This window comes from Colias croceus, chromosome 14 (assembly GCF_905220415.1).
Source record: "Colias croceus chromosome 14, ilColCroc2.1".
In the NCBI taxonomy this organism is placed as follows: Eukaryota; Metazoa; Arthropoda; class Insecta; order Lepidoptera; family Pieridae; genus Colias; species Colias croceus.
In genome coordinates this window covers 6,450,435-6,476,019 of record NC_059550.1, presented here as the reverse complement: position 1 = coordinate 6,476,019, position 25,585 = coordinate 6,450,435, and the positions used below count along the sequence as shown (strand labels likewise).

General features: G+C 33.5%; 1 protein-coding gene across 2 annotated transcripts in view; it reads left to right on the top strand.

Moving 5' to 3' along the window:
* LOC123697382 (apoptosis-stimulating of p53 protein 2) overlaps positions 1-25,585 on the top strand; it is a 205,491-nt gene that overhangs the window by 62,892 nt on the left and 117,014 nt on the right. Inside the window, exon 4 of one of the 2 annotated variants that reach the window (XM_045643877.1) lies at positions 1,427-1,516. In XM_045643877.1, the coding sequence (XP_045499833.1) occupies positions 1,427-1,516 (90 nt within the window). Of the gene's footprint in view, positions 1-1,426; positions 1,517-5,235; positions 5,625-25,585 lie in introns of those variants that run through there. The other variant, XM_045643878.1, reaches the window with a different exon arrangement.

Genomic DNA, 25,585 nt, shown 5'->3' with positions numbered 1-25,585 from the left:
TATTGCTTTTATGTTTCAAGAAGGCGCTCTGATGTACATCAGCTAATGACTTTATTACTTATTCTCAACATAAAAATCTTAAGTTTACGTCTTCTATTTAAAATTATAATAAACTTTAAATTTATACAAATTATTTGTTATAAATTTTTATGGTTTATTGTTTAATTTTACATTAAATAGTATCTAGATATTAATAACAAACAAATCTATATATATAAAACTCAAAGGTGACTGATATAGTGATCTATCAACGCACCGCCCAAACCACTGGACTTATCGGGCTGAAATTTGGCATGCAGGTAGATGTCATAACGTAGGCGTCCCCTAAGAAACGATTTCCCGAAATTCTTGCGGGAACGGGGAAAAATGGGGATGCACGTACAAAGTTGTGGGCGGAAGCTAGTATTACATAATAGTGAAGTTGCTTCTTAATGATTAAATAACAAAATAAAAATTATAATTACTGTAGAATGTAGATAATAGAATGATACCATGTGTCCATAAATATATCTACAACAAGCATCTATTGTATTTTCATACGAAGGTATATGTACTTAAAATAATACAAGCTTGATTAAACCCTCTATAAATACAGAAAAGCCTTTCAATGTTTTTTCGGCTATTGCCTAATTCTTGTTGCACAATAGCCATACTTCGCTTCACTTGACTAAGAATAATAACTATTATTGTACATATTTGGGAAACCGATTAAGGGCACTCTTGACCCAAATAACGACGATTATGCAGAAAATATGACTTCACTTAGCATTAAATTGTTTTTTCTCTGTTTTCACTGATCGTAGTATTCAAACAATGGCGAAAGCTTCTGTTTGTGAATAGGCTCGCCTCTTGTGATGTAATGAGCTCAATTCAAACGAAAGCCGACTTATTTTCTTTTACAATTTGGAAGCAGATAATTCTGACAACGGTAATGAAGGCGGCCTTGCCTTGCCGGAATATTCCTCGTGTTTCCTTACTTAATTTGTTTTTGCTAACCTTTTATATTAACTGGCTGACGAATGATAACTTGAGAATTGTCTAATTTACGTAAGCGATGGCTCCAATCATTGCGCTAGGCCCCATTGTGTATTTAGGACTATGAGAATGGCGGTTGTACTTTTACATTTTATGAGATAATAAAGACATCTTAAATTATAACTGAGGTTATTCTTATAGCTAAGAAATGAAGAAGTGTATCAGTAAGATTACCTTAATTCTATAATATAGAGAGACTTTTGGTTTTCGTAGATATAATAACCTATGTATTGAAACTTTTCCAGTTCTCTAAGGAACACATTATAAGGCACATGTTTAGATAATAGTTAGGTACAACGGAATTTTAGGTTCTATTTTTCAAAATCGTTTGGTAAATAGACATTCAAAATTGCGATTTTATTCTTCTAACATATTTTATGATTATTTACAGTACACGTTTTACGAGATGCCGAATCACCCCTGGAGGTGGCTTCAGCATGGGGACCTGATGTCCAGTTCGTGCTCAAGTACATTGATGAGGGTAAGTTTTATCTTTACTAACATAGTAAACCTGAAAAGTTTGGTTAAACGTGCTTATTTTGGGAACTACTGTTACGAACTTTTCATCTTATAATGTCGATGTACCTACGAGAATAAATATATAATAATAGAGATGGGTGTATCAAACACAACCAAAATAACATAAGATGCAGACATAAAAGTAATCAGAATACCAAGAATATTAAAACATTGCTTTATTCATTTCTCAGTTCGAAATAGTAGTAAAAAATCCACTTTTAACGATATGTTGTTATTATTTTAATTATACTTTAGCCATATAAAAATGGGAACGTTATTTTATATTCATATCTTTGTGCGAAAATATATCTGACTGTGAAAAATAAAATCTGTTATTATTACGACATAAAAGATTACAATGCCACACAAAAAAGGGCCACATATGTATGTAAATTTTCACATAAGAATTGGGGCGTACTTGATTTTAACCGCACGTAGAAAATACTAATACAAACAAGATTGACGATACATTCGTATGTTTATATATGTAGTTTTTTGGGTTTATTTCAAAGCTCATTACATGATATCCTACTACAAGTTTATAAAATGATAATTTTTAACAAGATATATTTTAGTAAGTTCATTTATTAATGATTTATTGAATCGCTCAATTTTATTGCTCAATCAATCTCAACACTTCAATTAGAGCACACGACATGAGAACGAAGGGCATGGTGCTAATCTGTCCCGTATTTATTTACGATCTTAATTGCCCCGTTTATTTGCTGTCCCTTCCGCCGTAAATACGTTGGATAGAAAAGTCAACACAATGAGGTCATTATTTCATTAAGGATTCAATAAAATTGTCAAGCTATTATTTCCATTGTTTGTACTGACTATCTTAACGAAAATTCAATTTTATAAACCTTTTTAAATATTTTTTAGATTCCTATACTTTTATTTGCGTATAAATTTCCTTCGTCTCTCTCATGTTATCTAATGCTTTCCTATTGATTCATGTTACATAATATAATTGCATTGGTAATTTTTCTACCAATTCCAGAAAAGTTACAGATCTTCGTAAACTAAATATCTGGGTCCAATGATGTACGCAATCTCGATAATATTATGTATTTTGTAAACAGCTTTCTAAACAAACACGAATCTTATTAGATTAAAATCATAATTCCATCTAATGCTATTGCATTAGATGGAATTATGATTTTATTCGTTGTTCTGATATTAATTTTAAGATGAAAGTTTTATATAGTTTTTATTTGTGTTATATATCTTAATATATACCTATAAATCTCGTGTCACAATGTTTGTCCTCAATGGACTCCTAAACCACTTAACCGATTATAATAAAATTCAACTTGAGAGATAGGATTCGACGTTTTAGAGTAAGCGGGCGAAGCCGCGGGTGGTAAGCTAGTAAATAATATAACTTTTATTTATTCTTCTTCACTTTCCCTCTTTTTATAGGTATTGAGATTCTTTGTTATTATAGTACACTAGCTTCCGCCCGAGACTTTGTACGTGCATCCCCGTTTTTCCCCGTTCCCGCAAGAATTTCGGGAAATCCTTTCTTAATTCTTAGCGGATGCCTACGTCCTAACATCTACCTGCATGCCAAATTTCAGCCCGATACGTCCAGTGGTTTGGGCTGTGCGTTGATAGATCACTATATCAGTCACCTTTGAGTTTATCGCGGTTTCACCCACAAATGAAAACGCGTGCAAAATCAGGAATTTCTACAGCTCAGGTGTTTTTCTGATATACTTATAATCTACATTACTGAAATTTTCATCTGAATCTGTTCAGTAGAACTAACATATATCCAACCTCATAAACTTTTGCATTTATAACTTTGGTATACTATAAGTAGAATGGTAAGATTTATATATGCATCTTTTATTCTTATTACGATACAACATTTGCAATAAATATTTTTGTATACGATATTTCATAAGAAAATCTAATATGTATTTTAGCATCCATCTGTTTTGTGTATGATCTGAATTTTATTACCAAGTATCGATCGCGCGTTCGTTAGTGCAGATACCTATTGAAATATCTTTAATCTTGGGAATCCATAATTCCATATTCTAGAAAATTAGTTATTCAATACCATTTCTATAAAATGCCCATGAGTCACAAATGTGACAAACATGCATTCGCATTATTATGACTTAAATACTAATTAAAAAAAGTTTTAACAGTTATAAACGATTTTTGTTTCATATTATCGTCGGCAAGTCACCATAGTAAAAAAAGTTACAAAAATATTAGAAGAAAATAAATTATTAATTATCCTAAAACAGACCTTAATAATATCTTTGTATGCTTCTTTTTAGTGTTTTACAAATTTATAAATAAATGATGACTAAACTAATTAGTCGTAAGCATATTCTTAATGACATAAACGACTACTTTTAAGTTTTTACCATTAACATTTTTATCAGCCTGTTTTACATTTGAAATATGTTAAATAATTCAATTGATAACGTCTCACGGTCTCACCTTGCGTTCTAACTTCATTAAAATTCTATTTAATTATGCCAAAGATATTTATGCTAAAAGTAAAACTGTGTTTACGAAAAAGTTTACACTTTAAAATTGTGTTGATGATTTTAACGAGATGAATGAATCGTGATTTTTAAGTAGGTATATGAGACATTTCTTAATCATTATCATAACTCATAAGCATATGTGTAGCTTTCTTTAAAAATAATATCTTGCCAAATATAGGTAAAGTATGGAAAAAGTATAAAAATAATAACAAAGAAGGATATTATAGCACTTTCTAACAAATCAAAATACCTACCTAGGTTACGTTTTTGGGAAAACAACCATACCCATGCATTTGCATCTAATGTCCTGTTTTTAATGTAAAATTTATATTGTATGTTTTGTATGCAATAAAGATTATATAATATAAAATAGGTAAAATTCCTATGGACTTACTTTTTTGGCTTATTTAATTAATTAACAAAAACAAAAATGGCTCGACCTATCTATGTTGGCAACGATGCTTAAAATTGCAGGAAAGTCTAGTTAAATTTTTGAGTCATAATAGGTAAAAACTAAAAATACATACCTACAAAAAAAAATCTAAGGATCTATTTTCACAAGTTTCACTATTATAATGGATATAGGTACTAGACTACTAGAGCTTAATAAATATTCGTCGTAGTTTTTCCTGATTTCTCGATCTATCCAATTGATTGGAATTAATGAGCAAAAGCACTCTTGTTAAATTGGGAACCTTTCGGAACTGGGCAACTAATAATCCTGTACCTAACCTTTTATCATAATAGGCAAGTAATATAAAGTGTTCATTTATTCCAGGAAATGTTATGTTGAATCCACAATCACAATATTTATTGTAAATAATAATTAATGTAATATTCCCTACTGTTAATGGAATCTATAAAATTAATTTATAGCTATCAAATTTTTGATCACTACCTATTTTTTATGCACGAAAAAAGTTTACCCATACCTATGAAAAGAACTAGTAAGAATAGACGCACACATGTAAATAATTCACCTGTCGGTATACTTGTATGAGGCTTTTCTGCGCTAACGCAGGTTGTAGCTTCTCCCACTCTGGTCTAGTCGCATAGCGCCATCCCGCTCGAATTACGATAAACAGAAAGAGACGGACGTCGCGATGTGTCTACGTCATGCAAGGCGCGTCGGTAAAGCCGTTCAACTCAAAATGACTGTTGTACCGACCGTACAACTGGATCAACGGTTATAGCGGATCCAACTTAGTTTAAACGTACCTCTGTTACTTGTCGTTTGTTTTACTTGATTCAGAGGTATTTTTTCGGTAATATTGTAAACAAAACGTCTAATTCTGTATAAGATTCCGCGATATTTCGTAAGTGACACAGTGCAACGTATGTAAGTGGTAGATTTGAGGCCGTAAAAGTTTGTGTTGAAGGCTTTCATCTCGGCGAATGCTGCCTTAAATCACGCCATGGACCGTTCAAAGTAAGTTCGTTAAAACCTGTGATTCAATTTGTGTTTAAAATTCAAAGTTCGTTACGTTTTGTTAGTGTTTTAGTGTTTGTGATAGTGACATACATAGAGGATTGATTTTCATTGAACATCCAAACAGGGTAAGTACCTAGGTATTATTTAGTCCACCATCAACTTTCTAAGCGGTTTCTAGCCCGTGTTGAAGCTTTGCAAAACACATTTATCGCTTTTAACGATTTTAACACTTCGTATGTTTGTCGAGAGAAGAATTACATGCGATTCGAAGTCGCAGCGTAGATTTTGATATGTACCTATGTTAGGCACATGGCTTTCTTCGATATGAGTAAGGGAAGTAGTTTTTCTACAATTTATGGCCTACTCAATAATCAATAAGTAATAACAAGCATGAATGCACGTTTACTATAAGCATTACGTACGTACTACCTACAGAGTTCAATGACCGTCAACAACGTTGATTACGAAATTCGCGACTCGTTTATTTTACTCGTATATTCGTAAAATGTGTTTTATTATAAGAAATCATCCTTCAGTATAAATATCTACATATTGTATTGGAAAAATAATAAATTAATTTCTGATTCCAAAAACAAAAAACATTGAAAGCAAGGTAGACATAGGAGGTACCTGGGACGTCAATGAAACACCGGGTGTGGAGTCTGACTGGTTTATTAAAACTATTAGAACTACCGACAGTGAATTATTACCAAACCACCCTCCATTTTTCCCCTCTTACAAATACATACATATTTAAATCCAAAATACAACTTAAAATAACAAGAACTTAACCAATACTTAACATTTTTATTTATTTATTTTTTTTTTTTTTTTTTACTCGTTATTAAACAACTTACGGGAACGCTCGTAAGCTCGTACAGCTCGAGCTGATGCACCGTCAGGAGGAGGGGTGGGGGAGCGCGTGACTGAATTTGCAGTCGATTTACCTAAATACAGAGTGTGGAACCCGTTCCGATCCAAGTTGGCTGCGGCCATCATGGGTGGAGTGGACGGAATACACATAATGCCGGGGAAGCGAGTGTTGTATCTTGGGGCGGCTAGTGGTACTACAGTTAGTCATGTATCCGATATTGTTGGACCGGAAGGACTGGTGTACGCAGTGGAGTTTTCGCACAGATCGGGAAGAGATTTAATAAATGTAGCTAAAAAGAGAACTAATATTATTCCAATTATCGAAGATGCAAGACATCCACTTAAATATAGAATGTTGGTCGGCATGGTGGATGTCATATTTGCTGAATGTGGGGGTGTAAAATATTTTATATTAGTTGACGCTTTCTCGAAATGGATTGAGGTAAGTGCAATGAAACGAACAGACACTGAATCCACGGTGTCAGTGTTGAGGTCTATGTTTGCTAGATTCGGATTACCGTCACAGCTAGTTACTGATAATGGCCCCCCGTTCTCGTCTATAGATTTTAAAACTTACTGTGATAAAAATTGTATACAACATGTAACGTCGGCACCGTACAGACCACAAGGTAATGGGGCCGCGGAGAATGCGGTTAAGACGGTAAAGAAGGTAATTAAAAGAGCTATTTATGAAGGCGAAAATATTTCTAAAGCACTGTCGAAGTTTTTGTTTCAATATCGTAACGTTGAGCACGCCACGACTAAAGTGTCGCCGGCCGTAGCGCTTTTAGGCCACCGTCTGCGCGGTCGCTTAGACGCGTTACGTCCAGACGTCGGTGCAGAGGTGCGCACGGCACAGCAGAGGCAGATGGCTAACAAGGGAGGTCAGGATAGGAATTTCGAGAACGGGGATCCCGTACTTGTACGTAGTTATTCCAGTAAGTCGCCTAAATGGGTCGAGGGTAATGTGACGCAAAAGACCGGCCCTGTTTCTTATAAGGTGAAGGTTGATGACGGGGTTGAATGGCGTAGGCATCAAGATCAAATTATTTCACTGAATAGTGGGAACCGTAAAAGTCGATTCTCTTTATCCCGGCCGAATTTGAATAACTCGACTAATTGTGCCCCCGCAAGCGATGGTGCTGACGGGACATGTGCTGATGTGGCGGAGGAGGAGGAGGCGGACCAGGACGCGACCGACAAGGATACAGGTAAATCGACTGCAAATTCAGTCACGCGCTCCCCCACCCCTCCTCCTGACGGTGCATCAGCTCGAGCTGTACGAGCTTACGAGCGTTCCCGTAAGTTGTTTAATAACGAGTAAAAAAAAAAAAAAAAAATAAATAAATAAAAATGTTAAGTATTGGTTAAGTTCTTGTTATTTTAAGTGTATACGTGCGCGCGCGGCCTGTGCCGTTAGCACTGCGCGCTCGCGTTGAGAGCGAGCTGGCGCGGTTAGAGCGAGAGGGAATTATTTACCGCGTTGAGTCATCCGATTATGGGACGCCGATAGTACCCGTGGTTAAAGAATGCGGCGATATAAGAATTTGCGGTGATTATAAAATTACTATAAATCCCATCCTCGTCGCCAATGGGACGTCAATGAAACACCGGGTGTGGAGTCTGACTGGTTTATTAAAACTATTAGAACTACCGACAGTGAATTATTACCAAACCACCCTCCAGTACCTACCTACCTATTATATTTAAGGTATGGAGGTGCATAGGTATAACTTTTACTAAGTTAATAACATACTATTACTACCTAGCTATCGTCACACTATCGTTATGAATAAAAATAACTGCGTTAAAAACAACCGACTTCAAAAACGGAAAAGTAAGAAATAAAAAAGATTTGATATTATTAATTACTACATATTATTTTTATGTGCTATTTACTAAAAAGGTTTGATGTCGGTGCATGGGCTTAATACTAAGTGCTTAGTGTTTGGCACCGACTTCAAACCTATTTAATAAATAGCACATAAAAATAATATGTAGTAATTAATAATATCAAATCTTTTTTATTTCTTACTTTTCCGTTTTTGAAGTCGGTTGTTTTTAACGCAGTTATTTTTATTTAATACTTTTTAGTGTATTTTTCAACACGAATCAAACGAGCCCAAACTCGATAAAGTTGAGTCAATATATTACTGAGTTCCTATGGCCACCTTCCGATTCCATCATCAGATCAGCTCCATGTCATGATAATGTTTCATCGCTATCCAATTTACATTCGTATACAAAATTTCAGCTCAATCGGTTACCGGGAAGTGAATTAAAGTTACTTGCTACATTGAAATTAAGTCATCGAGTACAGACAAAAATGCTCATAAAATAAAAACTACTAGGCCTAGCCGAATAAAATTTTTATGGGACCAATTCGACACCATCCCGCATCGAACAAAAAAAGAATCACGTAAATCGGTTCAGAAACCTCGGAGTAATCGGTGTACATACATAAAAAAAAAAAAAAAAAAAAAAATATACCGGCCGAATTGATAACCTCCTCCTTTTTTTTGAAGTCGGTTAATAAATTAAATATACCTAGGTACCTACATACCTATAAACTATTTCAGCAACAGCCTACCTATCTACTTCATTCAAGTTTTGTGTTTGTCCTTGATTATAAACGATTTTGAATTCTCGTTTGTTGTTCAAGTATTTTTAAAACGGCTTTCGCGAGCATTACTAAACAAATAACAATGAAGGCAATAACAACAAATTATTATATAAAACTCCTACTAGGTATAACAACCCTGCAAACCTGCACAATATACCTAGCACAGTTTGTAAGGCTTAAAGTAGATCGAAAAAAGATTTGGTACCTACCTACGTCCCCGCCCACGCATTTGAACCCTCGTCCTTTGTATTCAGAAAGTGCAATATTAGCAAATATTTTGTTATTGTAGAATAAGGCTAAGTATTTAACATAACAAAAAAAGTTTATTTGACGTTTTGTAATCTAGACTGTTATGATAATATATCATAATACGGTTTCTATTTAGGTTATCACTATCAGTAATCAATATGTGTGTGAAATGCTTTTTATGTCATTAACCTTATTTATCTACCTAGGTATCTAATATCTATGTTTCATAAACATTCTTCCGTGATTACTTGACTGAATGTTGACATCAAAAGTGAACAAGTTAGGTAATTATTTTTTTGATAATTCAATTATTGACAATACAAGAAACCCTCAGAACCCATCCTGATTCCTGACATTCAAACATAACTAGGTAGGTACCTACTTGGTGAACCATTAAACATTCAAAAGGTCAAAAGATGTTCTACAAAACAGAATAAAATAAAAAATACTTACAAATCTAGCTTTGTACCAGCTTAAAGTTTACATCTCCTTTGTTAAAAAGTTGCGTTATCGGTTACGTAAATTAATGAAATTCCAAACATATCCATTATTTGTGTACATTGACAACCAATAGATTGCCATTACGGACTGGTGGTATAAGATAAGATAATCTATTGATTTCTTTGACGACAGGTAATCTTGGAAATAAATATCGTTTAACGTGTTCCGCAATTTGTGGGAAATTTTTATTTCTGCCTCAGAACGTCAAGTTCATTACACTGTATGGAATATTGATCAATCATTAATTTAACTAGACTGATGCTAAGTAGGAAGTCTGCAAAAGAAATTCTTTCAAATAATTTTGTGCAAACGATTAGATTAAATAGTTAATAATGAAATTTAAAGTTTCATACGTTCCGTTGTTTATGTGGTGATAATTGGTGATAATGGAACTTTAAGAATTTTGAGGACAACAAATTTAAAGCGATATGCGGGCTACAAGCGAAAGTAGACAGCTTATATTATGTTCTCCTAACACACGTTTTAATAGAATTCACATAGAACGAACCTAAGGAACGAAAAATAAAATCACCGTCAAAAACACTAGAACATGTCACAAGCTATTCATTACGTCCCCAGACTTCGCGCAACAATTGCTTCGCGAGGCTGTTCGCTCTGAGGAGCCTGCCTATTTGAATTGATAAATATTAAATTCCTAAATACACATCAAATACAGAATACAATTTCATTATCAATATCACGTTAGACGTTTAATTATTATAGATTTGATTTTGACCTGATCGTGATTGGGTGGAATGAGATAGGGGATGCTGGGACTCAACGTAATAGCAACATAATGGGTAACGGAAAAGGAAGTTGTACCATATAAAATCGAGAAATTACTTCGCCTACCACTTGAGACCGCGAGAGGTGTAAGTATGTGTTGGATGTTCTTATGCAATTTCTTTACATATTAACATTTGTGCTACCAGGGCAGTACGGTGAATGTTGTATGAGCTAAACTAATCCCTGTCAGCAGTAGGTAATATGTTGTGAATGTATTCAATATTCACTAATAAACTAAATATCATTTTCAACTGCAGACAGACGGATACTATTTTAGGAAACCACAGAGGTATTAAGAATGAAAGTATATTTGACGACAAATGTCTGAGAGAACTGAGACATTCTTGTACAAGTAAATTTATGGAATTACTTTGAGTAAAATATTCTGCCAGTTACAATAGTGTTTGCGTTTACATGAACGTATATTTTTTTGGGAACAATTACTTATGGATAAGTTTAGAACGATGTAAAATTGATGTAGGCGTTATCTATAAACCGGGCTATACTAACTGTCAAAAATTCCTTGAAATGTATGAATCGCAATTACAACAAAGGCACAGAGCTATTATTTTTGGAGATTTTAATATCGACTTGTTAACAAAAGATAAAAATACCAAACTATACAAATATACTCTTAAGTGTAATGGACATATATTACTCAATAAACTAACTAAAAAATACAGCACAAGAGACTCTTCAAAAAAATCTATCATTGACCATGTAAGTACGAACCTTCAAAATGATAATTTTCATTTCGCAATAATAAACTCATGTATTTCCGACCATAAGCACATATACGTAGAATTAAAAAAATATTTACCCCCAAAAAGTGTTAAAACTCAATATAAAGCAATTAATTACGAAAGATTATCATCCCTGTCTGACTCCATAGTTGATACTGAAATAAACAAAGATTATACAATATTAGAAAATAAAATTAAATCTATTATAGATAAAAGTAAGATTACTAAAACTAAATTTCTAAATCTGCCCCGAAAAGACTGGATAAACAAAGCAATTTTAACAGAAATTAACGAAAGAAATTTATTATGGTCTCAACTAAAAAACAACCCTAAAAATAAAAACCTTCAAATAAAATTTAACACTCAAAAAATAAAGGTAAAAAAATTTATTCAAGACACAAAAGATTCTTACTATTACCAAGAATTTACAAGGAATACAAATAAACCCAAGAAATTATGGACTTTAGTAAATAAATTAGCTAATAACAAAACTGTAAAATGTACTTTACCTACTAAATTACTTATAAATTCTGAATATATTACCGAGCCAAATGAAATATGCCAGATATTTAATCAATATTTTTCTACAATAGGATCTCGTCTAGCAAATTTAATACCCCTACAATATCAAACCAACTCTTCCTCAACCTTACCTAAATCACCATCAAAAAAGTACGAATTATCCACTTTTGATCCGTGTACACCTAATGAAATTTTAAAAATTATAAATAACCTTAATTCAAACTGTAGTACAGGTCTTGATGGTATTACCACAAAAGCAATTAAATGCATTAAAGAAAAATTGAATCATACCTTAAGCGATTGTTTCAACCAAGCTATAAGTCAAGGACGTTTTCCGGATTCGTTAAAAATAGCGAAGGTAACTCCTATCTATAAGAGTGGTTCAAAATTTGAACCTGGTAACTATAGGCCAATTTCGGTGTTGCCAGTGTTGTCAAAAATATAGAGAAAATTTTACACACGAGATTAGAAAAATATTTAGACTCATTTAATTTTATTTCAGTGCGTCAATACGGTTTTAAGCCAAAAAGTAACACTCTGTCAGCGACTATAGACCTGACTACTAAAATAAAACAGAACATTGACGCAAAAAATTTAGTTTTGGGAGTATTTATTGACCTACAAAAGGCCTTCGATACCGTTTCTCACGAACTTTTAATAAAGAAATTAGCATCCATTAACATTACTGGTAAAGCACTAGACATGCTGAAATCATATTTAAAAAATCGATCACAAATCGTTAAAATAGATAACTACAATAGCATTCCCTTACCAATTACGTGTGGCATACCACAAGGTTCGATTTTAGGCCCATTGCTTTTTTTAATTTATATTAATAATTTACAAGATTTAAAACTAAATGGTCATCTAACACTTTATGCGGATGACACCTGTCTGTTTTATTTTGGTCCCTCTATACATGACATGATAAAGCAAGCACAAAACGATTTAAATAAATTAAATAAATGGTTTCAATACAATCTACTAACAATAAATATATCTAAAACGTGTTATATTAAATTCAAAGCTCAGAACAAAATTATTCCACCACACGCTCCACTTAAAATTAACGGTGTTGTATTAGAACATAAAACCCACGAGAAATACCTAGGTTTGCGAATCGACAGCTCTCTAAAATGGAATTATCACATCGACCACCTAAAAAATAAATTATCAGCACTTCTTAGATCTCTGCGTAATATCACTTCTTGCATTCCTCATAAATTACGCCACACCATCTACAACACGTTAGTCAAACCTCACCTAATGTATTTAATAGAAGTATGGGGTAGCGCTTACAAAAATAAATTAGCGCCACTACAAATTTTACAAAATAAAATTATTAAAACCATTTTTAAATATCCTTTTTTAACTTCTACAAATAAAATCTACGACGATACTAAAATAATGAATTTAAAACAATTATACTTTTATAATACGTGTATGTTCATCCACAAAGCGCTACATAAAAACATAAATACAAATATAATATTCTCAACATCAAATCGCCACTATCCTAATAGACGAGCTAGCTATCTTGCCCTCCCGAAGATCCGAACGAATTATGGAAGGCGAACGGCAACATACGAGGGAGCACGTTTCTATAACGGATTGCCAAGCAAATTAAAAAGTGTAAACTCATTCATTGTATTCAAAAAACAATTAGCGAAACACATCCTGGAAGACCACACGCTCAAACTTTGAATGCAATGAATGAGTACCTAACCTAAACTTATGTTTATAGTATGTAACTTACTCTAAATTTTTAACTAACGAATGATATTTTTTATAAATACCTATGTTTAAAATTTAAGTTTCTCATGTAAGTGACTTAATGTCTTAATGGGAATAAATGTCTTTAAACCTTAAACCTTATATTTTTTTCTAGTAATAAATGTGTTAACTATTTGTGCTTGTTTTGGCCAATTTTTATTATTACTTTTACCTTTATATAACTTTTTATTTACTTTTACCATGCTATCAAATATCTTTTCGAGTTTGAAAAACGTCTTTACTATATCAGTTAGATATGAAGCATGTTACATAGTAAGTAAGAACTCATTATTTTTTCATGTCGTAGTGATAGTAAGTTGTTACTAGGTCAATGAACGTGTTGAACTAAATAACTTCTGTTGTAAAATTTAAGTATTCATTATACTTCCTTTTATCTTACCTCATCTATTACTTCACGACTCTGCATTGTTACGTATATTATTCCGTTAAAGTACTATTAACATGGCAGTCCCATTGCCGTCCGTATATTTAATTATTAAAACGGATTGTATAATAGATCGTAATTAGATAACGAGATAGTTTGTGCATCCAATGAGGGCAAAATATTTCTATTAACTCAATAGAAGTTCAAATGTCGGTGTCGACGGCAACCGCGATGTGGTACAGACCGGTTCTGTGGCTTTAACAATTTATATTATCTATTTCTATTCTCTAATTTTATTAGAAATACGTAGTTTTTATCTAGGAATAAACGTGTTATATGCATTTCTACATTCTTGTTATATGTCGTCTATGGACATATGACAAGAAAACATAATGATATACCGTTAGCTGGTCAATGTACCATGAGAACCTATACTTACTCACAAGTATTATTATTATTTATTATGCACCTATGTATAAAGGAACATGGATTGCACCAAAAAACTTGATAACTAACTAACCTCATCATAACAAATACGTAATCTTTTATCTGAAGTCCAGCTGTTAAACATACCAAGAGAAACCTAACAACATTTTGCAAAAAATCGAAAAAGAATAAAACCAAAGGGATTTATTTTATATCCGAACATTGCAATTCGCTCGTAGAATTGAATTTCATGTAAGTCAATTAAACCGAGAAATAATGTAAAGGCATGTAAAATTCTAGCTGAACGTAGACTAGTATAATTATTTTGTTCTCATAGTTCACTGCGCCTCGCTGGCTTCAGTAGAAATAGAAATGAAAATATATTACTATACGTTGGCTGGGAGTTAAACTTACTTTCATTTGAATTATTTTGCAAATTATTCTATTAATTAAGTGAGATGAGGTAATATTTCTTGGAGAAATTTCACTTTTGTCCAGCACATTCTAATCTCAAGCGTAAGAATTTAAACTAAATGTTTCTTTTGAATGAATTATTCATTGGTATTCTTAATCGATTTATGATTTCTTTAAATAACAAAACGTAACCATTTCACTACGCGATTACTAAAAAATCCTTGAATGTCATTCTCCTCGATAAACTTGACTAGTTATTAACTTGTTTAACTGCCTTTAAATTATTAAAACGTGTTCTGTTGTAAGTTTATATTGGGTAAATAAAAATTGATATCCAAAATTTATTATTACCTTATTGATCAAAATTCAAAACCATGTCTCTAATGCTGACCCTGTTATTGAGGGTCAAATTCTATGCAAAAATGGGCTTACGGTTTTTAATTTTTATACAGTAGTCAGTAGAAAAAAGAACCTATTTGCTTATAAGTATGTACATCGACGGCAGTCGTCTTTTCATCATATCTTTCTTCTCATATTCAGATTTCCAATTTTGACCTACACGTAAAGATAAATAGAACGGTACTTTCATATTTTCACCACGTTGTAAGTGGAAGGTCTTTGAGGATAGCTTCTTAATTCAACTTAACCCGGTAACCGCTGACTTGTAAAATGTTCACGCGACGCGACGTCGGGGGCCACAGAGGAATCTCGTGAAAGTTAGCCAAGACACAAGATCAAGTGGATGTTCGGAACCAGTTTTGTGAATCGGCAAGTGTTTTTAATAATGAAGACACGAGCTAGGAATCTACTGGACGGATATGTTTGGATTTGTAAAGCTTTTACTTTTTTTAATTAAGTGCTGTGAATTAGTGGAAATCAATCAATTAGTGTTGTTGATTTCGTCGTTTGACGAAATATGCAACTTGCTATTAACAATAGGTTTGTCGTTGTAAATGGAAAATTAATATGCAATTTAACTAAAAATTGTAAATGATTGAAATCGATATCATTACTATTTTATAATTCCTACGCATGTCTGACTTCGTTCTAAATGGATCAATAATAATAATTATTATACAAAAAGTCGAGTTATAACGTGTTTTAACCGTGAAAAACTACGTGTGTTCCTCGCATTCATATTCAAATGCAAGAAAAACTCCCATGCGTAAGTCTTACGCGCTATTGTGGATTGTTACATTCGAATGGCGAGATTTAATTGTTGCCTCGTAATCAGAACTTTGATCTTACATTTGTCTTGCTAACAATAGAAACGTTCCTCGACTTTAACTCTAGAAAAGGGATAGAAATTAAAGCCTTAACGTTAAATGCTTTGAAAGCTTTATCTCATCTTCTATAGGTACTTCGTAATTATACTTCTATTTGGATTTGAGTAACTGTAGATTATTTATACATAGATTCAGAATGATTTGCACACAACAGAAATGCCAGCGGATAGACTTGACACTATGGCGAAGGAGTAACGACACACGTCGCTCATAAACATGTGCCAACTGCAGATTGCATTGAGGATCAGAGTTGTGGAGTACAGAAAAGATATATCATATTATATGCGATGATTTGGACAAACATTTTAGCAAAGTTTATTGCAAACTAGCTTTCTGCCCGCGAATTCGCTTACGTCCTCTAAAAATTTACAAATTATATATCTTCCTCGAGAATCACATTTGTGCAAACAAATACATAGTTAGGTGTTGTAGTTTTTGAGACAGACAGACAGACGCGGCGAAAAAACTTAATATGTAATGATGTTATTGACTTTGACAAATATCGGATTCGTTAAGCTTGAAACAAGTCGTTTATATCATGCGATCACTTTCATGACGATTATGCTGTATTAATTTTATTCAAATCTAAATTGATGGCAGTTGTATACAGCAGTGTATTTGAATATTTAGATCTGATATCCAAAGCAGTTGTTGAAGCACCAAATTTGATCAAACATTAGTGCAATTATGTAAACAATTGTTTACAAAATGGATCTGTATCTGCGATCTAATACGTTTAACTTGGTGTCTTGGTGGTTGATAGTATCGCTGCATGTAATTAATTGCATTAGGCGTTGAGAGAATTTAGTTTAATGGTTATTAATTTGCAATAATTATAAGATTACAGCGTTGAGTCATTGCATATTGGCATAAGCTTTATTTAAAAATATTCTAAATTGAAAGGTATTACAAATATTACTTTGATTTGAAGTAAAAATCTATGTTTATCACCATATATGAATTGTAAAGTAGTAATTTGACTTTAAAGACTACAAAACGAATTTAAATCTTGTTTTATGTGAAACGTGTAAGTTACAGCGGCAAACGTGTCATCAACATTCCTCACAACGGAGGATGTTACAACTTTTCTAAATCGTCTAATCAAACACGAGATTATCTTCAATTAGTCCTTATTTGGTATTTCAACGGAAACTGTTAGCAGGCACTCGCTTTGGGGTCATATTACGTAAAATGCTTATCGACGTGTATGTTCAGCCGCCGTCCACGACAAACTAGTTCTTAAGTAGACCGAGTGGTCCCATAAAACGAATAAGGTCATGAGGCCTCAGCAGTAAATCTTTATAAAACTATTGTCGGGATTCCTGTGGTCCAGATGGACAGTGGGTGACTTTGAAACGCAATTTCACGGTCACGTTTCGCTTTTCTTGTAAAATGTGAAGTTAATTTTTTGAGGTCACTAAATATAATTTACATGAAACGGTAAAATGTTTTATCTTCGTTAATAATTGCGGACATGTTATGTTTGATGTCTGTAATAATTATATTGATCACGTTATTTGGTTAGACGTGTGTTAAAATTCGAAATCCAAATAAATTTCCCATTGCCATTTCTTGTTTATATCCTATTCGAGGAAACAAACGTGAACTTAATATTCACAGATCGACGTCAGGAACATCAAGATGTTCCTCTTTAACTAGAACTCAACAAACAACTAACCTTCAAGACAACGAAAGGTGTAACGTCTCTTATGGTACGTGCCAAACACCTGCCCGTTTTTGTTCTTTAAGGCTGCAGGGTTCACTTGATCATAATTCCAGCCAAGTTTTCGAACTATCATCATCATCAGCCCATATACGTTCCCACTGCTGGGACACGGGCCTCCTATGAGGGTACAGGCCATAATCCACCACGCTGGCCAAGTGCGTGTTGGCGGATGACACATGTCGTCGAACTTTTTAATTCTACGACATGTCGGTTTCCTCACGATGTTTTCCTTCACCGTTCGAGCAGTGGTGATGTTACAACATGCGCAGATAAATTGAAAAATCAATTTATTTCCTGCGCGCTCGCCTGGTCTCGAACCCCGGACTTATCGATTCGAAGTCCGAGGTCTCACCACTGAGCCACCACTGCAATTTTTCGAACTATGCTGAAAGGCAATACAAGGCATTGCATGGCTCTAATATTATTATATCTAAGAACTCTCTGGATTCCCACTGAAACCTTAGTGTATACTGGTCTTTATAACCGGCTGTTCTTGACCTTTAATTATTTTTTAATCAACGTATGCGACATTGTCTTTAAAGATAATGCTCTCATGCTTTAAACATTACGTGAGCCTTTTTTAGTTACCCGTCATTGAAATTCCTCGAAGATTCATTAATGCCGGTATTCAGGCTAAAACAACGAGAGATTCATTAATACATTATGTATGCAAAGCTCTTACGTAGTACTATATCGTTTATACATCTACGTATATTTTTATTTCATCATTCAAGAGACCAAAGGACGCCTACTTGAGAATTTGTTATTTTAATACATCCTCTGACTGTTTTCATTTAACCCTAGCTCACTAAACATATTTCGGTGTTACTTTGTCACTAAACATTCGATTTACAGACGAACAAATTAAAATGCATGTATTTTATTTATTTGTTATATTTAAGTGATATATTTAACAACATAGCCAAGTTAGTAATCTAAATATTATTATAAGAAAGAAGAAGATCTTTTTTTTTTCAATCTTTGCAGTCATTACATGGAAGAATTGTGTGCTCGCCGCAAATTGCCTTTTTGCATGAGTGGCATGAGTTTTTAGTCATTCTGCGTTGTTTATGTGGACAAAATCGGCATATTTTGCGTTTATTTGTCCTTTCTTGAAACGTACTAGGAAAAACATCATCGATTTTTAGAATATCTTTTATGTATGTTTTGATATTTTTCCTCAAAGTTGGTGTATTGTACCGCTCCTGCAACTATGGTTCATTTAGGCCATCTGCCATTTTTTGAATGAAAGTTCTTAGTTTTAATGGTTTTTGATACAGCCTCACCTTGTTACATACATAAATGATATATTAATCATGCATAAATTTAGAATATTATAAAATATAGCCTAAGGCCTCCGATTGGGTCTTCCGATTGTTGAGCACATTTGGTCAATTAAGTCGACTGCGCCTTTGGTGTTATTATAGCTGGTGGCGGCCTTCTGGCTGCGTGCTGGTATCCTCGTCAGCGTCTATTATCCTCCTTATACAATGGTTCTCCCTCTAACATTGAATTCTTGGTCAGAAGACGTATTAGATTCTTTTTCGCTTTGATCAGTAGCGTTTGCTTAATCTCTCTCTAAATTGTCTTCGCCTTCGGAACCTGAGCTACGAAAACCATCAAACTGATGTTCAAGTGTCTCGCCCTCTTCATTGTGGCTGTCGCATTCTTCAAGAATACTCAATATCTTCTCCTGATATATCTCTAAATTCATCTATACAATAAAAGGAAGGTAAAATTTTTTACTTCGTATTATTCCAAAAACTATTAAAGGAAACAGTATACATTACTAGCAAAAAGGCAGATAAACTTTCTACAATAAGTATTGTACAACATTATTATAAATCGGTATCAATAAACAATAAAAAAATCGATTATTCAAAAATACACCTTCGTTCACTTTGCACGCGTAGTCACTACACATTCGTCTGTGAGTCGACTATTTTGCTATAACTCCGGAACTAGAAAGTGTGCGTCCACGTCGTCTTCACAGGGGTCAATAAATTGCCAATCAGGAAGGTACTGAGAGGGGCGGGGCGAGAAAGTGTTGGGAACATACCTAAACATCGAACGCGACAGGTGCCGGTCGACTGTGAGACGAATGATTAGTGATCTAGGGTTAAAGAACGGTAACGATATTCATAACTTACATTATTTGTCATTTAAAGCATTTAATGATTCGTGATATATTATAGACGTAACACTATAAAATACTTTAGTTACGTTATAGTATAAATTCTAAATGCAGACGGGAAATAGGGAGCTCTCGACAGCATTTCGCATTCGCACTGCATCAATTTAATAAACATTTAATAATATCTCGTGTACGCCTGTCATGAATTGACAATTCGATCGCATGTCGGAAATTCGTGAGTCATGCCCTACCGTGAGGTTACCCTAAAGTCTAAACGAACTATTTTGTATACCTCGCACACGATCGGCCAAGGTGAGGGTAACACGATGCTCGAGATTGTGCAGCATACACAGGCAGCTCTACATGACTACACCATAACAATGTTATACGTCAATCATCGATGTATTTTCAACGCTTTCGAGTTGAATATTATTTACATTCGCAAATTATGGGTCGGCATGTTGCTGAATATGTTTTTGAGGCGTAGATACACAATCGGCGCCGACGCGACGTTGCCGTGCGGTCGTGTCACGCGAAACTATAATCAGAACCAGTATGGTACGATGTGTACCACGGATTAGGAATTTACTAAGCGGCTGGCGGGAGGGTTATAAATTTTATAGTCGCGTAGTAATTGTTTGTGAGTTTGATAATGTACTCCTATAGGACCTTACGGTGATTGTGGACTTTTAATAGTGCTATAACAATAGAAGAGGACAATCAATAACAAGAAATGTTGAGCTCTGGATATCTTTAATGGCACTATTGCAAAAGGTAAGAATATATGGAAGCAAGGAACTCGTACGAAAAACGATGGTAAATATATGCTACTGCAAGCGCAAATCCTTCCCAATGGTTCATTTTCGATTGCATTTGAAGAAGTTGTTTAATGGCGCTTCGGAAACAAAAGAGGACCCACCGCGGATTATGTAAGCGAAATTCCAACAAAGGCGATTTTATGCAATTACGTACGCTTAACTTGCGAGTTGTGGAGTTATTACTAAACTGAGCCCTCGGTCACGGAGTAATGTTCATTTCGTTGGCGAGAGTCACGAGCCTCTCTGGCTTATGCTATTTGGCCCTGAGCGCTTTTCGATTTCAGACAACTTTTTGTTGCGTCTTGATAGAAAGATTTTGTACCTATCGCATAAAACTTGTCTATTAAAAAGAAACTATAGTTTAAAGTAAGCTAATATTAAACTATAAAATATTTTGCTGAACTTAGATTTTAGTTCAACTAATTGGAATTCCATAACTAGAAGCGCACATTATATTTATATGTATAATTGGAAACAAAGAGTTGTTCAGTTGAACTGTTCAGTTATTTCTTGTACTTGAGTTTGTTTGGCAAACTTTGAGTTGATATAAAAATGGAATAAATAATTTATAACTAACCAACGTGCCATTAAATATTCATGCTTAGTATTCATGTATTTCCCCAATGTTTCGATAACGTTCTTTTGTTTATTTTATGATTTGTTAGTTTTGCCTCTAAGCTCTATCAATAAAGTAAATAAAGGTAGGAATAATAGATGCCTTTCTATCGTTCTATCCTACAGGAATGCTGTTTTTCTCAGCTTGCCCATTCCATTTATTCATACGAACAAGACTTGAAAGAACATTCTCGAATGATACTGGGAACCTTTATAATGTAGAAAAAAAACCATAATAACACGAACGAAGCCGGATGCCTCCGCGTTGACTTAAAAGTAGCAATACTCGCTTGGTTAGTTTGTTAAAGATTTATATGGCTTGTGTATGTGCACGTATAATAAATGGTAGAAAGATGCGGCTCTCACTTCATCGCTAATTTTATTGTCCTGTCATAAGTAAATACTATATTAGCGTTTCGTGGTAACGGTATTAGTTATGCGGTTAGTGAGGTTGCTGTATGAAAAGTTATTTCAATATATTATTGTATGATATCTATTTTTTTTTTAACAAGGTAATAAATCTAGAAACAAGATAATAAATCTAGAAATAATGACATTATGCACCTATTTAATTTTTACTTAAGTAGAATATTGACAAGCTGCAATGGCTTAAATTGTAGGTATTAATTGTAGTATTTAATTATGTTACTAAAATCAAAAATCTAACTAAATAGTAAGATTAGGACATAGTGATTTTATTATCAAACTTTTTATATACCGAAAATTTAAAAACAGAAAGTTAAAATGAAATGCGGATCAAAACGAGCTTCACGTTCCAGCGTAGCTTCTATTTTGTACCTAGTTATTATATAAAAGCGCTTGTTATTGGAAATTTCATTGATCGAGACGTTTCTCTAATTCCTTACCGCAAATTGAACATTCCATATTTAAAAAAACAAACAGAATATAGGTTTAACGGTTTCATATAGCACGATCTATTGTTCCCGGTGGCGGCCGGAACTATGCTTTGTGCTCTGGAGGGTTCCGTGGTATTAAATATCCGTTAGCGCCTCACCCGTCTCCACAATTATTGGATTCTTTGTGTGACGCAGTTTTAGTGCTTATTTTCCGCTCCATTGATAGGGAAGCTGAAATTTGTAAAGTTTGTACGAGCGCAATATTGCGCTAATGTTCAATTAGTTGTTAGTTGTTACATCACTTAGAAATCGGCAGAATAGATAAACAGGTTCGAAGTACATTATTTGTTACGATTAAAGAAGCTTTCTGCTAAGCTTCTGAACAACTTTACAAAGTTAACCTTGCTTTTATTAACAAAGTTTTTTCTGTATTTGACTGATGCCATGCTGACATGATGTTACCAGTATATACCTACGAAATACAATACTAGTTATTGAATAATGGCTCATTGTAATAAAATATCGGTGATTACCACAGAGCATTAAAGCTCCAACCAACCTAAAGTTTCTAAATCCAGGTGCAATATGCAAATGGCTTCCGAGCGTGCTTCCGGAGTCATTGCGCCGCTATCGCCGCCCATTTCCTAATGAGCCTGTGATTGCGCGGGAATATTGGCATTCATCATTCCGGGATTCCTTAATATTGCTAATAATTTCGGTGGCAGAATTCTTATCCTTAATTCTATGCAGCTCACAAAATTATAAGCTAAGGAACTGTATACCTATAGTATCCTACATACTTGATTTGAACGTTAATATTTTAAGGATAAGTATTTCATTTAAAGTTATCAGCTTAAAGGAAGGTGTAGTCATTACGTAATATAAATAGGCAGTTAAATATAGAAGGTACCTTATTAGTTACGTATTGTTCATTGTAATTGTAATTTCACATATTGTCAACGTATACGCTTGTTGTTTCTATAACAATAATTTTATAGCGCTTTTCATGTGACCACAATGACGACATAATATGAAGGGGCAAACTTTAAATGCCGTCAACCGCAGTTTGCTCAAAGAACTATTTAACCGCTCCAGTGAGGCGACGCCGATGTCGTAACGTATCCGTATCGTAACACTAACTTCATTTTGAGCCAATTCGTGCCCAGTCTTTCGATCTTCAAAGCAACAGGCTTTGGTAAGTTTAAGCTTGAAAATTTTAAGGCACAAAATAATTTCTAAGGAAGCTCTATTGATGACGTTGTAAATAACCTATTTCTTGGGAGAAGGAAGGAATAATATTCGGTAAGCAAATTTTTAAATACATAGACAATGAGCTAAGAAGCTATGTTATCTCAACATTTGAATAAATAGTTATGGAACTGAAGGTATATTTAGACCGTGATATGTAGGTAGTTGAAAACTGTAAATAGTTAGAAGAGGGCATTATATCATATCTCGTGAAATAACACGTGGGATATACCCTCGTAAGATTATGACAGCGATAAATAGAAATTCTTGGACAAGTATGCCAACCTTTGTTGGATGTATTATTAGATTTATTAGAGATGCGGAGGACGCATCCACTTCATATAGTTGAGTGTTAACTCAACTAATATTCGAGTAATTAGGGCGGTAACTTCCTGATTATTGAGAGCCTCTCAATTATGTGTTTATGTAATCAATTATTCATGATAATCGTTAGAAATTTTTGTGTGCTTAGTTTATTATATTAAAAAATGTTTGATTGCTAAAGCTAACGTGAAATTATCTAGTTTTGGACCAAGATAATGAAGAGCAATTTTTTTTTAATTTCTGTAAGTTGGTAGGTTTTTGAAGTAAGTATTAAGTGTATATTTATCAAGCATTAGCAATGCATAATTAGCAAAGCCTTGTATAATTTGACCAGTTATATGAAAAATTCTCAAAATATATTCTGCCTGTAGGTATCTAAATGATTTCTGCAACAAATTAATTGCTATAAAGTCGTTCAGTTAATATACCTTAATCTCATAGCAAATGCAATTGCCGTAGACTTCGCTTGTCACTTTCTGCTGTCACGAGTTCACAGCTGGAAGTGTTGAAGCTTTTTGCCAACTGGGATATAAGTTTCGTGACTAGAGTATCTAAATTATCTGTATGAGTGTTGGGTCTTTATATTTAGGTATAGTTTTGAAAAGTACCCTTATGTGATGTTCATAATTATTGTTGTGAATTTGAAATATGTACCTAAACTACGCTTTCTTTTCTATTTTTTTCATCTTTAAGTGTATAGGTAATATAGTTTTCGAATCGAATAAAATACTCAATCGTTGTTGCTAATAGTTGCTTCTGACTTTTTTCTTGAACTGATATACAATGAAATTTATTATTTATCTATTGAATAAATATAGCATTGTTCTAAGATCTCACTGATTCTTCAAGGAAGCACAAAAATTATTGAGGCAATGCAATTTAGATAGTGGGTTGTTTTTATGACAGAAGCATACACTATGAAGGGACTTTACGACATAATTTCCCTATGCGATATAATAAAATACCATATAAGTTTGCATTTACTTTGTTATAGTAAAATGCTTTCAAAATGTAAGTACTGTAATGGCGTTGAAACTTGAAGTTAGTCTACTCAGCTATTAAAATTGAGCATGTCTGATGGATCTCCATAATTATTGTTATTTATTTAAAACAAGTTTACAGCAAACTATCTTGTTATGAAATACTTAATTTATGCTTATACTAACACTCTTATTATCAGAAACTCTTTTAATGCAATGCAGATAAGTTAAATTTTAATTAAGGTTAAGCTTGGCTTTCATATATCGTAATCAAAATACCGAGTTAACTACAATCATGTATAAGTTATATAAATGTAGTACGTGCTGCAATTAATTTGGAGGTTAAATGTTTGCTGTACTGTTCCACTATAATTAGTACGTAAACTTTATATTTAGTTCACGTTTCTAGCTAATTTTCTAAATAATTATGTATGAGAAATTGGTGCTGCCGGCTAATATGTACATACTGTATAACATTGTGTGTATTCTGCATAGTGTACCTATACATATAAAATTATACAGAAAAATGTTTATTTTTGTAAGAGAAGCTTAAAACATAGTGTGCTCTAAGCGTAGATATACATTATACATGTTTTAAGTTAGTTTTTACGTTTCATGGTTTAATTCCTAAGAAATGAAAAACGAATGGGCTTTATCTTTTTATGTTTATTTTATAAATTATAGCTTTCACGAGAACTCTTAAAACAACAATAGAACAGTTCATGCCTATCTGCTAAGCAATGTTATGTGCTAGAATAGGCACTTAGTTTGATAGTCGTCTGTCTGGTGACATGAATGTTAAT